At 40.9% G+C, this 16753-nt stretch overlaps 1 protein-coding gene across 2 annotated transcripts in view; it reads right to left on the bottom strand.

The window, feature by feature from the left end:
* LOC116053533 (inactive dipeptidyl peptidase 10-like) overlaps window positions 1-16753 on the bottom strand; it is a 149557-nt gene continuing 132804 nt past the window's right edge. The window contains exons 19-26 of one of the 2 annotated variants that reach the window (XM_031304613.2): window positions 13064-13133; window positions 10835-11029; window positions 7966-8020; window positions 7765-7864; window positions 6345-6403; window positions 2967-3039; window positions 1829-1902; window positions 1-761 (exon numbers count right to left, since the gene is read on the bottom strand). In XM_031304613.2, the coding sequence (XP_031160473.1) occupies window positions 624-761; window positions 1829-1902; window positions 2967-3039; window positions 6345-6403; window positions 7765-7864; window positions 7966-8020; window positions 10835-11029; window positions 13064-13133 (764 nt within the window). In that variant the 3' untranslated portion in view covers window positions 1-623. Of the gene's footprint in view, window positions 762-1828; window positions 1903-2966; window positions 3040-6344; window positions 6404-7764; window positions 7885-7965; window positions 8021-10834; window positions 11030-13063; window positions 13134-16753 lie in introns of those variants that run through there. The other variant, XR_004898013.1, reaches the window with a different exon arrangement.

The following is a 16753-nucleotide window of genomic DNA, read 5'->3' as shown; positions in this document are numbered from 1 at the left end:
TGGATGTGATTAAAATCACCATATGGCAATTGTTTTTTAGTCCAATAAGGAATCACTAAACCATTACTGGAGATGCAGATCCTCTGGTAATCCTCAGTGCTTACAATGTTTAATATTCACTATCTAATTAGACATTATGGTAGGTCTATGAACACTGTGTTGGCTGTGAGGCCTGTAATGAGGTAAAGGCACCTGCAAAAACTGTTTAGTGATATGATCTCCCAAGTTAAGTTAAATTGTTCCTTTTGCAGCAAATAGAAATATTCACAGTCGATTACAGCAGTCCGCAAAAATTATGCTCTTAAATGGAAAAATACAAGTTTCTTTGATTCCCTGACGTTTGTACTCAGTATATAATACAAACATTACAAACGATAAGTATAATCTGAAGCATTAGAATACAGCGACAATACAACCATCTTTTCAAATCCACAGCCTGATCATCACAACCCGGGAATCACCACGCTGCTCCTAGCAAAACGTAATGCTACGTATGTCACATGCTGACCCTTTGGAGTGGTTTACAGACAGCAGCCCTTCAGGAAAACATGCTCTCTCTTTGTTGGCTCAGTTGCTACACTCTTCACTCTTCCCAAAACGGTCATCACAGGAGGCTCTGCAGGCTAGTCCACCTCTTTAGATGTCTGCGGGGCGACGACCTGCTTTTCCTCGAAGCAGAGCTTGAAGAAGGTGAGCACTGAATGCAGCATGTAGTGTTGGCTTTTGGTGGCGGCCATATTGTGTCCTTCATCTGGGAAAATCTAGGCAGCAGGAAAGAGAACGAGTGTCATTAATTATTCAGATATGTTTGCATTCTAAATGTCACATCAGTAACACCACACAGCAGTATCACAAGTACTTTTTAAAACCTTCATTTTGGGAAATATGTGTATTCACTTTCTTGCCGCGAGTTAGAAGAATGTTATCACTCTTGCGTCTCTATGCTATATATGTAGCTGGAGCCAGCAGCCGATTAGCTTAGCTTAGCACAATGACTGGAAACAGTCGGCCTGGCTCTGTCCAATGGTAACAAAATCTGTCTACTAGCACACCTAAAGCTCACCAATTAACATGTTATGAAGAAAAACATACAACAGTATGAAAACAAATATATTTTTGTTCCCGCCGTTTCGTTCCCAACTATTTCTTGGCCACAAGCTGTTGGCAGGCAACCAGCGGAGACTCCAGGAAGTTACTGGTCCCGGTTTATGTTACATTTGTACAGAGCCAGGCTAGCTGGTTCCTGTTTCCGGTTTTTATGCTAAGCTAAGCTAACTGGCCGCTGGCTCCAGCTACATATTTACTGTACAGACATGAGAGTGCTATTGATCTTCACATCTAACTCAGACTCAAGAGGTCAGGATTAGTGCGAGGTATCTTTCAAAATGTTTTTTATTTATTTTATTTTTTTTAATTGCGACAATGCAATACTTAATCTTTGTTAAAAAACATGATTTTATTGCCTACTTTGAGAAACTACACAAATCGTTTAAAACCCAAATATATCTAATGTTAAGTGTTGTCTCTACAAGAACTTAAATTTCCAAGTCCTGATTAAAATCACGAACTATCTGATCCAACACTGAGATAGCAAAATCACAAATCCGACATTCTCTGTGTGTTTTCATATCACACATTTCAGCTGAAAAAGTATTGTTGGAAGATGGAAGTAATATTGTTACCCAGCCCTAGACAGGAAGCTTTCACCTTTTAGTTCCTCTTTAAACCATAAGACTAGCAGGTGGCTTGTTTGACCCATAAACATAACATCAAGCTCTCTTCTTGTTATGAAATGAAAAGCACTCAGAGAAGAAATGGCAGCAGTTACCTGTAGAGTGTAGTTAACATTCAATGCAGACAGCAGTTTGACCAGCTCAGCAGAATGCTGGAAATGAACAGTGGCTGAAAAAGAACAGATAACTCAAATGAAAATTCATCCCAGCCTGACACAACAGCTACTCAGTCCATTACACTTCCACAGCTGGGAGTTTCATGTAAAATTAATTGTGCCCAGCAGATAATATTTTGCAACAATGTAACGGAATGGAATGTTAGATTTTGTATGTAGTGGGACCACATAGTTGAGACCAGGTAGAGTTAACAACAAGTCAAGTATGGGATTGCCATTTCAACCAACTAAAAGACCGAAATCACCGTGACGTTGCGCTAACTCAACAATAACTTCCGGGTAGACAAATGGCCATTGATTTGAATTGCAGAGATATGGGAAATTGGCAAACTTGTTTACTTCTGTTGTCATTTTCAGCTGTAACTGTAACTGTAACATTTAAAGATAAATAGTTAAACATAGAGGTCCCATCTCTCTGTGGTCTCTGCTGTGTATTTTCTGTCCTGTGTTGCTCTGCTAACATCTTTGATAAACCAAATCTAGTGTTAGGAACAGCAACATGTCACTGCCTGTCGGACTGGCTGCTAGTTTGGGTGGTGTAATTTTCTTTAGTCTGTGGCACAACATGTAAATTCAAATTACATCAAAGTGTTGACATATGAAAGCATCAAACATGCATTTTAGATGAATGAGATGAGAGTATATCTAGTTGTTCCTCGTCCCCGTTTGCTCTGCGCCGTTAAATGTACGGGATGCAGGAGGTCTCTATCAAGAAGTTATTGTACTGTAAACTAACATTGTGATTGCATGTTACATGTTTCTGCATGTAAAATCCCTCCCTACACATTGTTACGAGTGATGCAAATGGAAAAATTGCAAAAATAGTGTACACAACAACATAGCACATTGTATTTATAGTATTTTTTTTTTTTTATTCGCTGTAAAGAGGCAGGCCAATTTTTTATACAGTGGCTAGAAAAAAATATTTTTAAATGCTGTAGGACACACATTAAATGTCATAAAATAACTCCAGACCAAGAGTTTTTTTTATGGTTATCAGTAAACCCTACTATCCATCCACACATCTGCTTCATTTTCTGTACCTGCCCATACTCACCATCTGCGGTGCCGTGGATAATGTGAAAGTTCAGAGGACTCGGTGATGTGATGTTACTGAGCAGACTGGAAATCTGCCAGAGACAGTGAACAGTAAAATGAGCCTCCACAGACAGCCACAACAGTTGTAACATCATCTAAACAACTTATTCAAAGCTAAGCAACAATACATAACGTTAACTTCAGGAATGTGTGCTCTTATAGTAGGTTAAAGTAAAAAAAAAAAAAATAACAATGACCATTACAGTAAACCATTACAGGCCAAGTAGTCCATTCTGATAGATATGTCCAACCTGACAGAATGAACTACCATAACTTTAACTACATTTATAGGAGGTAGTAGTCCATTCTGATAATCCCTACAAGAGGAAAATACCATTGCAGGCAGACATCTATGAACCACATCTGTTTCTGCTGCCGTGTTACTCAGCTTGTATTTTGATAATTCGTTTAACAAATGAAGAAAAGTACAAATTAAATACTGCACTATAAATTCCCATTTCCTATTTTATTTAAGATAACAATCCAGTAGTATTCAGGATAATGTAACAATTCTAAAAGTTTACGTTCTTATTTAAAATGTCAAATCATCTGTTTTCTTCCAGTTTGGTGTAGCAGATGGCTCCGAATACTATGAGCCTCAGACGCTGTTGCCATCAAGAAGAAGTGAGGTGCACATTCAAAATGTATTGTCATTGCAATGGACCTTTTTCACTGCAGATATATGGACGTGTAATAGCAGACAGGTGTAATAAATCACATCAACAATGTCTCCGGTCCATTAATGCCAGTGAACCAGCATGTGCACAACCCGGGCCCTGAAGCTGGCACAACTACATGGAATGCAGCCATGATTAATGTTATTAGTTACACCTGTCGTTTTGTTCTCTTGTGTGAAATGAAAATGTGAGGACTAACTCAAAAACCACATCAGTTTCCAAATTCATCTGATGGCCCAGAATCTGGAAGCTGAACTGAGTTTATTAATCCCTTTAGTTAAGCTGCTGTATTACATCAATTCCAATATGCTATGACTGACATAAGCTTGGACTGATGCAGTATATTATACTTTTTCCGCATTTAAATGTCTAAAAACAACTAGACCCATGTTATATATTTTGTTAAGTTGTGTACTTACATTATCCAAAATGTTTCCAACAATGTTCAAAGCCAAACTCATTTTTTTTTTTTTTTTTTTAAGATCAATTTTTGGGCATTTTTAGGCTTTTATTGACTGGACAGTTTAAGAAATGAAAGGGGAGAGAGAGAGGGGAATGACATGCAGCAAAGGGACGCAGGTCGGAGTCGAACCCAGGCCGCTGCGTCGAGGAGTAAACCTCTATATATGGGCGCCCGCTCTACCAACTGAGCTCTCCGGGCGCCCACAAAAGTCATTTTAATCAAGGACACGGTCTGTGTCATTTGGTCAATCTGGTCAAATCCCCTTTGCGCATGTGTCAGCGTTGTGGTCTGCCAGAAGCTGTCAGAATTTTTTTTGCCACAGTTTTTACGATACACTTTTGGAAATCTAGGTGTTTTTTTAACTACATATTAACTCTTAACAATATATTTTTACTGGATGAAGGATATTAGTCATCAGACGTTTGCACCTTAAGTTATAAGATAAAAACAAGCTCAGCTAGCACCAGCTCAACATCAGCGCCTCCACCTATGTACCAAACACCTTCAGAGAAACACAAATTTTTAAAGTGAAACTGTTTTCTCTAGTGTTTTTACCGGTTTTAATCAGGTCTGTTTGTTTTGGAGAGGATGAGCTCTCTGCGGATAATTTGGCTCATGATAAAAGCCTCCTGAATGATGAACACTGAAGGAATCCTAACCGGGAGAATTGACTACAGTGACAGCATTGCCCCGTCTTTTCTTATCGTTTTGATTGCGAGACCCCAGTTTCTATTGCTTATCTTATAATATTGCAGGCTGGTCTCATGAACCATTCGTAAATATAAATACGAAAAGTGATGTACTGTAATTCATGTGTATTCCATCTGTTCATTGCTGTTTGCACCACAGTGACTGCTGCTGTTATAGTCCACGTAGGGAGGATGGGTGGCTCCTAAAACACAGGGCTTTTAAGCGAGGGAGCAGAGTGCCCAGGGAAAACAGAAGATTTTGGGCTCCTGCACACTGCCTGTGTGGCGTGAGCGTGTCAGCTGCGTGGCGTGTCCGTTTTTATTTCCGCTCCCATGATAACAGGTTAGAGCTTGCACACTGCCTGCGTGACACGCACGTCTCAGACGCAGCTCGAGCCGTGCCGAAAACACGTGCACGCTAGAAATAGGACCGACGCCTATTTTTCACGACTGGAAACGAAACGCCATGCTCACGCCACGCAGGCAGTGTGCAGCAGCCCTTACACCCAGAAAACACGTGTTTGTGTCCCGGGAGAACTACTTAAGGGGACCAGTGTTTAAACTCAAACCACAATCTTTTTTCTAATCTTAACTAGTCGTTTTGGTGTCCAAACTTAACTGGCATGGCCGCATGACGGTCACCTTTGTCGGCTGAACTCAACTGCAAGAGGTACCCAGCTCCCAGTCACCTTTTGTAGGCTAAATTCAACTCCAAAGACCGCTAAACGTATCTGTCATGTGACCGGTCGCCACATGACCAGCCGGCGGTTGCCGCAATTTCATAGGATATCATATAAATTGGTGTGCATAAGTTTTCTTACAATATCATACGGAGCTGTTCATGGGAATGCGTTAAATATTGTTAATGTATAATTGTTTCATGTTATCATACAGCAGTGAGCGACCATGTGCAACCGTTATTATGTATTCTGATCACTGTGTTGCAAAATAAAGCCTGCAATTTTGGGGAAATGATTGGACTTTCAATCCTAACAACAACAAAAGACAGCATCTTTCTTTAGCTGCAGATACGTGTTCACAACTTGCCACTCTATGCGGTCCAGACCATAATAACCTGTTATTGTCTTCTCTGCAGTTGAGACATATTTGGCACTTTCAGAGAAATGATAAAAGAAATGTGACTGACTGTGAGGACAACGATCACCACTCTGTCCAATTCTGGATTCCACTTCCCCCAGCCTCTCTGCACAATGCCCCTCAATGAATGAAAATAACAGGTGTGGTTGGAAACTTCCTCTAAAGACCTCCCGATTCGTGCTGGTTGCACAAATAAATTGGCTCCTGTGTCTCATTAACATGTTGAATGCCATGATAAAATTGTTTATTAAACGGTCTAGTTTGCCTTCAGGAGTGGGAAAACATTGTTAATGATACTCTGTCAGCCAAGGAGTTCTAAGCACTTCCAATTTAAACAGAGAGAATATTGAGCATGTATTCTAGCAGTTTCCTCTACCTAATCAACTATTGTTGTTATGGCATGTTCCTACTTGGTATTTGTGATCTTCTTTTGCTGCGGAGCCAAAGTATTTCTCAGCTTGGGCCGACCCTTTATAAAAAGGAAACAGAGATATTGTGAGTCTTGGCAGTTTTAATTCACTCCCTATTCATTTACGATACCACTTTCAATGCCTTTCAAATATACTTCTTCACTTAACATTGGACGTTGTGACAAATAGAATATGCCATTGATGATTTGAACCACTCTATTTATTAGCCTTCTTAGGTTTTTTTGACTCTCTGGATCGGTGGATCAGTTGGTTGGTGTTGTTTTGTGAATCAGATCGCATCACCATGACTATTCCAGACGTATAGCTTACATCTGATGCATAGGCGCCGATAATGGTGAGCACCCACGTGTGCCAGACTGCCAGTAGGCTACATTCATTTCAAATTAAACATCGCAGTTGGTGCTAAGTGGAGCGTCTGTCATACTGTGATTGGTTATGTCGGTGGCATTGATTCTTAATTTCCCACGAAGCTGATCGCGGGTACGTGTCAGTTAAACTTTTCATCTCCAATCCTATCTGTATTTGTGAGAAGTGGCGCTGTCCTGACTTGAAAGATAACCTACTTTACGGCTTTATTATTGAGTTAATAAGCGTGTGTGTTCGTGTCGGCCGCTGTCCATTTCCTAAGGTTCTGAAATGCAAACAATTATATTTAGTTTTTTAAAGGGCGTGTGCCCGTGAATACCCATGGAGGAAAACATAAATCGGCGCCTATGATCTGATGCATGCCAGAGTCAGGGGTTTATGTATTAATGAAGGCAAAACATCTGGATCTCCTCATCTTCATGTTAGCGAATGGGACATGGGCCAACCCAAAAACATCTAAGTACATGCCAAATACATTTTTCACAAAGATGGTTTTTGTCATTTAAGGTAGCTCTTATCACACTGATGTTTGTTCATTTTTCTGACACATTTGGTTTTAATTAGTAATTTGATGCTATAAAAACAGGGTAAAAGGTCATGATTGACAGCTGTGATCAACACCCGATTGGTTGGGCGGGTTTATGGGCGGGACTTTTTATATCGTGCCTCCACCAACCAATCACTACTGCTCAGACTGTGGCTCCAAAATTACAAGATGGTGGCACCCATATCCGGGATATTTTTACTTCACTTTTGTACAGTGAGAGGAAGAGGAGATGCATCGTCCATCTGTGTTTACAGTCTTTGGTCAACATTGATTACCAAATATGGAACACTTGGGTTCCGGAACGCATTTGGCATAAGCCACAACTTCAGATCAATCAATCAATTTTATTTGTCACATTAAATCGCACGGGTTACAATTCCAGTGAAATGCTATCCCATCAGCTCCTTCAACTTGTGCATGCTTCAACATGCAGCAAAATCATTGTAATACTGTATGTATGTATGATATTCCATCACTGTATGATACCATAGAGTCCCCAGTTTGTTATGGGAGCGACAGCGATGCCACACTGGAACATGGAGCTGTGGGAAAGGAGCAGGAGAGAGGCAAGAAATCCTCCATATGCCTGGAACACAGAGAGCATGGCTGCTTTAAAAGAGTGCTGGGTAAGAAACAGTTTTCATTTCATGTGGGTTATTTATTTATTATATACAGAGGCTATGTTACCTTTCCATACACTCCAACTCTGTTGCCATCAATATAGGGTAGCCTGACCAGGTGCCTGGAAATGTAAAAGTAAGTTAACCGTCTGAGGTCTAATTCAGTTTTTCCATAACAATAATAATAATAATAATAATAATAATAATAATAATAATAATAATAATAATAATAATGTATTAATCCCGCAAGGGAAATTACAATGTTTTCACTCTGTTGTTATTATTATAGACATTACACACAGGCATGAATTACACACACATGCTCAGTACCTATACATGCACTAATGGAGAGATGTCAGAGTGAGGGGGCTGCCCATGGAGAGGCGCCCCGAGCAGTTGGGGGTTCGGTGTCTTGCTCAAGAGCACCTTGGCAGTGCCCAGGAGGTGAACTGGCACCTCTCCAGCTACCAGTCCACCACCATACTTTGGTCCGCATGGGGACTTGAACCAGCAATCCTCCGGTTCCCAACCCAACTCCCTACTGCCACCCACATGCTTGTATAACCTCAAACCAGTAATGCACATTTAACTTATAGACATCAATCTTTTCAGGAGAACCTGGGCTATCAGGATGTGTACGCTGAAGGGATGTCACATGAATGTATGTCGGTCTTTTTGCTTTTGAAAATTGTTGTCTCAAGTCTTGGCAATCAGAGGAACCAAAAACAAACTCTGTAACTAACACAAATATAAAACTGTTTTGAGTTTTTCCCATAAAAGTTTTTATCCAAAAAGTTAGGTGTGCCATCTCCAATGCCTTTCCTGTCTGCTATGAGACATCAGGAGGCCAAGTCATTTACACATCCAGGGCTTCCTGAATGACCAGAAACAGACACACACACACACACACACACACACACACACACACACACACACACACACACATACAAGGCCCTCCTGCTTGTATCAGAGCAGAAGAAAATAGTCAGAAAGACGGCCTCTGATTGGCCAATACACTCAGCCCACTGAATACAGGAAGTGAAGATGGCAGGTGCTAACATTAAATCGATATCATACAAACTAATGACCGTTCAGTTGAGGATTTAACGTTCTAGAATTATTGTAAGTCTCCAACAATTCACTGAAGTTCTAGATCGGATTACAGAGGTTCTGGAAGACCTAGGATCACACAGAAGCCGTGGTTAGAAAGGCCCTGATGTTAGCCTTCATGCTAAACAAACAGAACGACGCTAGCTTGAAGCGATGCGGAGGTGTCGGACACTACGCGACGTGATTTACGGATTCATCATTATGGATTTATTGAACAAATGACACTGTTATTCCAGGCTGGATGAAGAAGCCATGGAAGACCTCGTTGAAAAGGCGTGTTTCTTCTAATCAAATAAACCAAGTCTCTAATATTATTGTTACCATATAGGCTATTTATCTGGAGACATTGAATGTGACATACTGTAACACGTGTTTGTTTCATCTAACTAAATAGCAAAAAATGAAGTGAGCCCTTCCTGATTAGAGTAACGTTAAAGTTACACATTTTAGCTTTAGCAGTCTGAGTTAGCCAAATTGAAGTGGGTATGTTCCAAATGTATAGTATTAGAATCCCTCTTTGTGTTCTATGGACAGTGGTTCCTAGTCTGTTTGGGCAGAGGGATACATGAAGGTGACTGTCAGGACAAACTCTAAAGCCTGACACTATCATTTGTCATGGTGGAGTTAAACTAGAAAGGGATAACTGCAGTCAGTATGGACAAGAAGAATACCACGACCTACAGAGGAGCCAGGGGAAGCTGTCTCCTCTTAGTAAGACATGAGATCCCCTGAAAACAGGATTTGTGAGTTTTTTGGAGGCCTCTAAAATATTGAGAATATGCTATTTTTGCCATGCATTTCTATTTTTTTTCCTGTACCTTCATTATCATGAAGCAGTCCAAAAGTTTCTTCCTCACACTGAGCCAGCTCACAAGTCTCCACAAAGAAATTAGTGCAGAGATTTAACCCTTGTGTTGTCTTCCCGACGACCATGCAACTTTTGTATTTTCTGGGTCAAAATTTTAAATTAAAACTTGTTTTTCTTTTGTCGCTATTCCCAATGTTTTTGTCACTTTTTCGGTTGTTTTGGTTGATTTTTGCTGTGCTTCTTTCATAATTATTTTTTCAAATGGTATCAAATTGAATAAAACACCCAAATTCAATGAAAGTAGTGAACTGATCATATATTTTGCATATGAAGAGGGTTTTATGGAACCATCCACGTTATTTATTTTGACAATTTGGTTGAAAGGAACCCACATTTCTGGTATAAAAACTTTTTGAAAATGGGTCAAATTTGACCCGAGGACAAGAGGAGGGTTAAATACATGCAGTGTGAAAACAAACAATTGAGTTCATAAATGATTAAACTCTTTAAAATGGATCAGTTTTGCACTAAACACTACTTCCCTTCCAAATAACTTATAAGACTTCGTACAAATTGGAGTTTGAGCCATATTTCAGTCTGCTAAATACAGTACATCAGGACAGTGTTAGCCCTCTTTTCAAATATTTGATCACTTGCACAATTTTGACATATGATACGATCATGATCGTAATATCTTTCTTGCTCTACAGTTTTTATTTGCCACTTTTTTATTCCTTTTTTAGTTTTATATGCCTCTTATTATTCATTCTTTTCTTGCCCAATGTATCTTTATTTATGTGCTTGCGCTGCTGCAACAAACTATTACTATAACTATTTATCCGCTGGGGATAAAAAAAAGGCTTAAAATATACACTATCAACACATTAAACAGACTATCAGCAAATAAGCAATCATTTCAGCTTCATTTGGAGATTCCCATGCTATACTGTATACAGTTTGTTAACCCCGTCTAGTAGAATCAATTAGACAATTAAAACTACATTTTAAAAAAACGTACTCCAAAGCGTCGACCTGATCCTGAACATCAACAGTCCCCAGTCTCTGGTGAACGTCGTGCAGGATCCTCTGACCCTGGAAGCCGCTGCCCCGGCCGTCCAGACGAGCCACGATGACGCTGTCTGAGCTGACCAGCACAGAGTCCCAGCTCAGAGAGAAGAGGTCAGACACAGCCTGGCCACCAGGGGCGCTGTCACTGTGAAAGGACAGTATGTGTTATTGGAGAGAGTCATAAAGGAACACGCCGACTTATTGAGACTTTAGCTTATTCACCGTATCCCCCAGAGTTAGACAAGTCCATACATACCCTTCTCATCTCTGTGCGTGTCGTAACTCTGTCTGACGCACCCACCGCTAGCCTAGCCTAGCTTAGCCCAGATCCTGGAGGTAACCGGGTCCATCTAGCCTACTGCTCCCAATAAGTGACAAAATAACGCCAATATTTTCCTATTTACATGTTGTGATTTGTATAGTCACAGCGTGTATAAATAACAAGGTCACATGAGACACAGCCATCTTCTAACAGTATACATACTGGGAACTATATTCTCAGAAAGGTGAAGCACTGCTACTTCTGCTCCTTGGGCGGAGTGATTATTGCTCCAACTCTGAGCGAACTCCAGGCAATCTCTCTGCTCCTCACCACGGGGCTTCTCAGGTGCTGCGAGCATATCACTCTGCCCAAATAGCAGAAGTAGCAGTGCTTCACCTTCTGAGAATATAGTTCCCAGTATGTGTATGGTTAGAAGATGGCTGTGTCTCATGTAACCTTGTTATTTGTACACACTGTGGCTATACAAATCACAACATGTAAATAGGAAAATGTTGGTGTTATTTTGTCACTTATTGGGAGCAGTAGGCTAGATGGAGCAGGTTACCTCCAGGATATGTGCTAAGCTAGGCTAGCGGTGGGGGCGTCAGACAGAGTTACAACACGCACGGAGATGAGAAGGGTATGTATGGACTTATCTAACTCTGGGGGATACGGTGAATAAGCTAAAATCCCAATAAGTCACCGTGTTCCTTTAAGTTCCCTTAAGTAGCCCCAGGATTCCATGAATATTCTTCAACACCCCAGAATAAACCCAGAATAAATATCCTAAGGTTCATATGAAAAACACAAATGAGGTTTAGTGGTTCCCAACCCCTTAGAACAAAGCTATGGCTACTTGCAGCCCCTCGCCATTGGTTGCATGTATTCACCAGTAGGCTCAGGCTGGTGAAAAGATTTTTAAACTGGATTAATATCAAGCCAAGCACTGGACCGGTACACAGAATTGTACCACTAGGTGTCGCACTTGACTCCAGAAAGGAAAATAAAGGGTGATTTATACTTCTGCGTTAAATCAATGGCATGGGTACGTATGTAGGTACGTGGAGACACAGACCCTATGCCGACCCTACGCCGTAGCCTGAAGTGCACCTCCTCGAAAAATTTAACTATACGTCGCCGCGCAAGTCACTCGAGGGTTAACTTTTCCTGCTACAGATTTCCCACCGTGGTCAGAAAGCACAGGGGAGACACTTTGTTTCTCTCACTATGATTCTAGAGTTGGTACTCACTCTGAAGCCGTCACTCTCTCACTCGCTCTACACACACTCCCCAGCATACACACATGCTGGCCCTGCTATTCTCTTAAAGAGATTCGCGCACACACCAGCGCACAAGTATAAACTTCAGGCAACTTACGTAGGCTACAGGGAAAGCTCTGCGTTGAGCCTCCACAGAACCATAAATCAGCCTTGAGAGAGTCAATGAATGAGAGTGTAGCGACTCCAATCCACTTGGTGGCGGTGATACACCTGAATGCCATAACTTTTTTCCTGCAGCGTTTACAGTTTGCCTCATCTTTTAAAAAAAACCTCTTTCTTCGGCTGGAAATCAACCCAACTATATCTACCAGCTGTAAGCCAGCTCAACCATTGGCTGATTGTTTTCCTTGTGTCTTTTGACTATTTAAGGAGTCCTTAAGAAGTAGTTTGCAGGAACAGAAGTACAGATTAGAGGGAAGACTGAAGAAATACGGATGTTTATTGTAATCACATAGACCTTCAAATTGATCTTGCAACCCCTTGTGGGGTCCCAACCCTAAGTTTGGAATCTCTGATTTAAGTCACAAATTTGCAGCTTGATTTCCAAGCATTTACTTCTCAGCTTCTTCATTTTATACATTATTGAATGACATTATTCTGGCTTGTTTACAAATTGTTTAAAAATACAATTACATACAGAATGAGTAAAAGTGGGTGCTCCTTTGTTTCATCCAAAGATATTGGGACGAGTAACTCCAGACGAAGTGCTGCAAAACAGAATTTTCGAATTTTAATATTTTGTCATTCATACTCATATACATATAGGCCTACATACAGTATTTAATACATTTCCTGTTACTCATGTTTATTAGGTCGCTTTCTCATCTGTAGTTTGGTAAACTCTGCGATTTGGCGGTGAAGTTGCAACACTGTTGCATTTTTCTTTTGGTTCGGTTTGCATTCACACTGCGCTTTATCAAAGGCACCAAACATTCTAAACAAATGTCACGCGGTGGAGATGGTCGCTGGTCTATTGGACAGAAAATCCAAGTGAAACTGGCCGACAGTTTTGCTCTTAGAAATAATGGAGCGACACCAAATGTATAACGTCTTGGGTTTTCTATGAGCAGCTGACAGACGGCGAGTGAAATAGAAGGCTGCCCTGATGAGAGAGAGATTATGTGTTGTCACACAGGTGACGAGCAGTGTACGGTTATATTAAGTTATGGATTTGAAAGTTATAAATTGTATAACGTAAATTGTGTGCAAGGTTGAAATTACAGGCTAGTAAATGCACAGTTTTTTGGTTCACTTCCTATATTTGGCTCGTATTGCATTCTCACCTAAAGTGAACCGAATTCTCGTCCACTTGGAAGTAATCCGAGACCCCCATTTTCAGGCGGACCAGAATTTGGTTGTTTGGTGCGCACCAGAGTTTGAATAAGCTTTCAAACCGCCCCAAACAAACCAGACTATCCGACAAAACGCTTCAGAGTACGTTTAAAATGGACCAAACTGCTCAGGTGTGAAAGCAACCTAATTCACAGCTTAACATTCAGTCCACAGTGCATTGTTATGATGAAGATGAATCACAATGGGAATTTTTGTTATGCACTGCATGTACAGGTATCATTCTGACAACTTCAAAGCTCAACACACTGCATGGTCAGGTCAACAGAATAGCTACACGCAATTCTCTTTTTTGCTTTCCTGGCGAGTAATCTCCCCCTGGCATTCGTCACGGTGCCAATAGGTGTAAGAGGGTGAAATGCGGAGGTATGTCCCTCTTTGGCTAATGTATTTTAAAGATGGAGGCGCAACATGGCGGCCGTCATTCAAGCGACTCGCTCGTATACTCTGAATGATTCTGAATGGCAGATTCTACGCTTACGGGAATACTTTGATTAGTTGGTGGAAGTAATTACACATGAATGAGCACATTTTTGTGAAAAAACAAAGGGGCTTTTGCTAAGAATCAACTCAAAAAATTACACAATGTAGGTTTAAGCTTTAACATACATTTTTTGAGAGTTTGTGTCTCGGGAAGAAAACAAGACTTTCATCCAGGAAACGCATGTTTGTGTCTTCAGGAGTACTTAACCTGACTCACCTTTTGTCTGCTTAATTTACTGTAAAGATCGCTAAACTGTACTGTCATGTCACCGGTCGTCACGTAACCGGCTGGTAGTCACCTATTTCGAAAAATATCATACGGTTCATGAGAATGCGCTGCCTGAATGACTAAGAATCAACAGCTTCTATGAAAATCATTAAACACCCAAAATAACCTAGTTCATGTGGAAAATAATCCTTGTTTGCATTTAACTTTTGATCACAGGGCTCCCATCTGACTGTTTCTACTCCAAAGGCCTTTAATATGTTTCACATCGTCTCTAATAGTGAACACAGACTAGAGAAAGGAAGCAATATGGTGAGCTGTCCTTTCTAACTGAAACAATATATGGCTGCATTTCTGATTCCATGGCTGTTTCCTGATCAGCTCAAAAAGCTCTGCACCTGTTGGCTCAGTTGTGTTTAACCTGAATTTACATACTGTATCTCGCATACATATGTGAGTGAGCCTGACTGCCCAGTTGATGGACATGTATATGCTGGAAACTATCACTACTGTCACCAGCAGTGCATCACCATGTTATTAACTAAACAGCTTACAGCTGCAGTAACCATTTCGTTCAATTAATGTTAACAAGAAACAGTTTTCCTGATCTGAGTAGAGGAGGAAACCTGATTTCCCCAGCTGGATTTCTCCTGGAGAACATTGATTTCTTGGCCCTGTATACACATTACTGGGTTTCTAATAGGTTTCTTGACATGTTAGCATGTGGCTATGGATGTCAGTGAAGGTTATAGTTATCTAAGAAAGGGTTAAAATCAAGGGCAACTGGACTTAAGTTGCCCTCGATTTTAACCCTTTCTTGGATACCTTGGTGAAAACAAAGACATCAGACAGGGAAAGTATCACCGTGACAACAGATGGCTGTTGGCTCAATCCAAAGTGAACTGTATTCCCCATGCTTGACTTTTTCATGTTGTTCAGCCATGAAGACATGAGTAGGCGAATTGAGGGGGGAGGAGGTGGGATGCTATCCTCCTTGTTAGCAAAATGGCCAAAATGCATGCCTCCCATCCCTTGTTAACCTGCCACCCCCCCCTCTCTATCCCCTAGAAGCAGAGAGCGTGCAGGGGCAGATGGGTTGTTTATTTGAGTATGTTAGTCTTGCCTGCCTGACTCATTGATTCTTTGTGTGACTGAGATTTGTGCAAGTTAGAATCTATGGGCCCAGCCATGGCTCTGTAATATCAGTAGCCTAACCCTCTACTGCACGGTGTTGCCACCTGGCAACAATTCATTTATCTCAATTTTACTGAAAGACAGTTAATATAAAATCCCTTTTTTACTCTTAAGTTGTTAGTTAATGTGACAAAGGCAGAGGCAATTTGACTTCCACAAAGGGTGAAATTGGGTGAAAAAGGGTGTTTATGATGACTAAAGGAATGATATTGATTGGAAATCATTAATTAAAATACTATTAAATGGAATTAAATAAAATGGGATATTATGGGACTTTCCATCATTGTGCTTTGTTGCCATATGTTTCCAAATACCCCACAACCCCTATTAAAATATTTTTTTATTTTGTTTTCAAATTTTTTTTAGGCAATTTTAAGCAATAAAGATGTAGGTGGAAAGATAAGTCCACTGCGCTGTCCATGGTGGTGAAGGGCTAACTGTATAATAGGTCCATGGCGCTGTCCATGGTGGTGAAGGGCTAACTGTATAATAGGTCCATGGCGCTGTCCATGGTGCTGAAGGGCTAACTGTATAATAGGTCCATGGCGCTGTCCATGGTGGTGAAGGGCTAACTGTATAATAGGTCCATGGCGCTGTCCATGGTGCTGAAGGGCTAACTGTATAATAGGTCCATGGCGCTGTCCATGGTGCTGAAGTAGCAGACTGATTTGTTATTGTATTGTTTCTCTCAGTCCGGCCCTTCTGTCATTTTTGTGTATGCATTATGACATTCTCTTTACTACAGTATATAGCTAGTATTAGTATTTAAGTAATAGAATCACATTAAAAGATTTGTATCATGTTTCAGTAATAATTCATGCAATAGAGTGCACTGTGTAACGATAACAAAGTGCTAACTGTGTAATAAGTGCTGAAGGGCTAACTGCGTAAGAGAGCTGACACACCAGCCCGATAATCAGCCGTCGGACCGTCTGGCGAGGTCGGTGACTCGAGTCTGTTCCATGTGTCCCGTGCCGTCGGCCGTCCGAGGAGCCGTCGGCCTTCATTTGGGCCGACCCGACATGTTCAGTCTAGAGACAGGGCAGTCGGGACTCACCCAGGAATGGCAAGTGG

Source organism: Sander lucioperca, chromosome 8 (genome assembly GCF_008315115.2).
Source record: "Sander lucioperca isolate FBNREF2018 chromosome 8, SLUC_FBN_1.2, whole genome shotgun sequence".
NCBI lineage: Eukaryota > Metazoa > Chordata > Actinopteri > Perciformes > Percidae > Sander > Sander lucioperca.
Note: the sequence above shows the minus strand (reverse complement) of the source record. Positions and strands in the feature narration are given on the sequence as shown.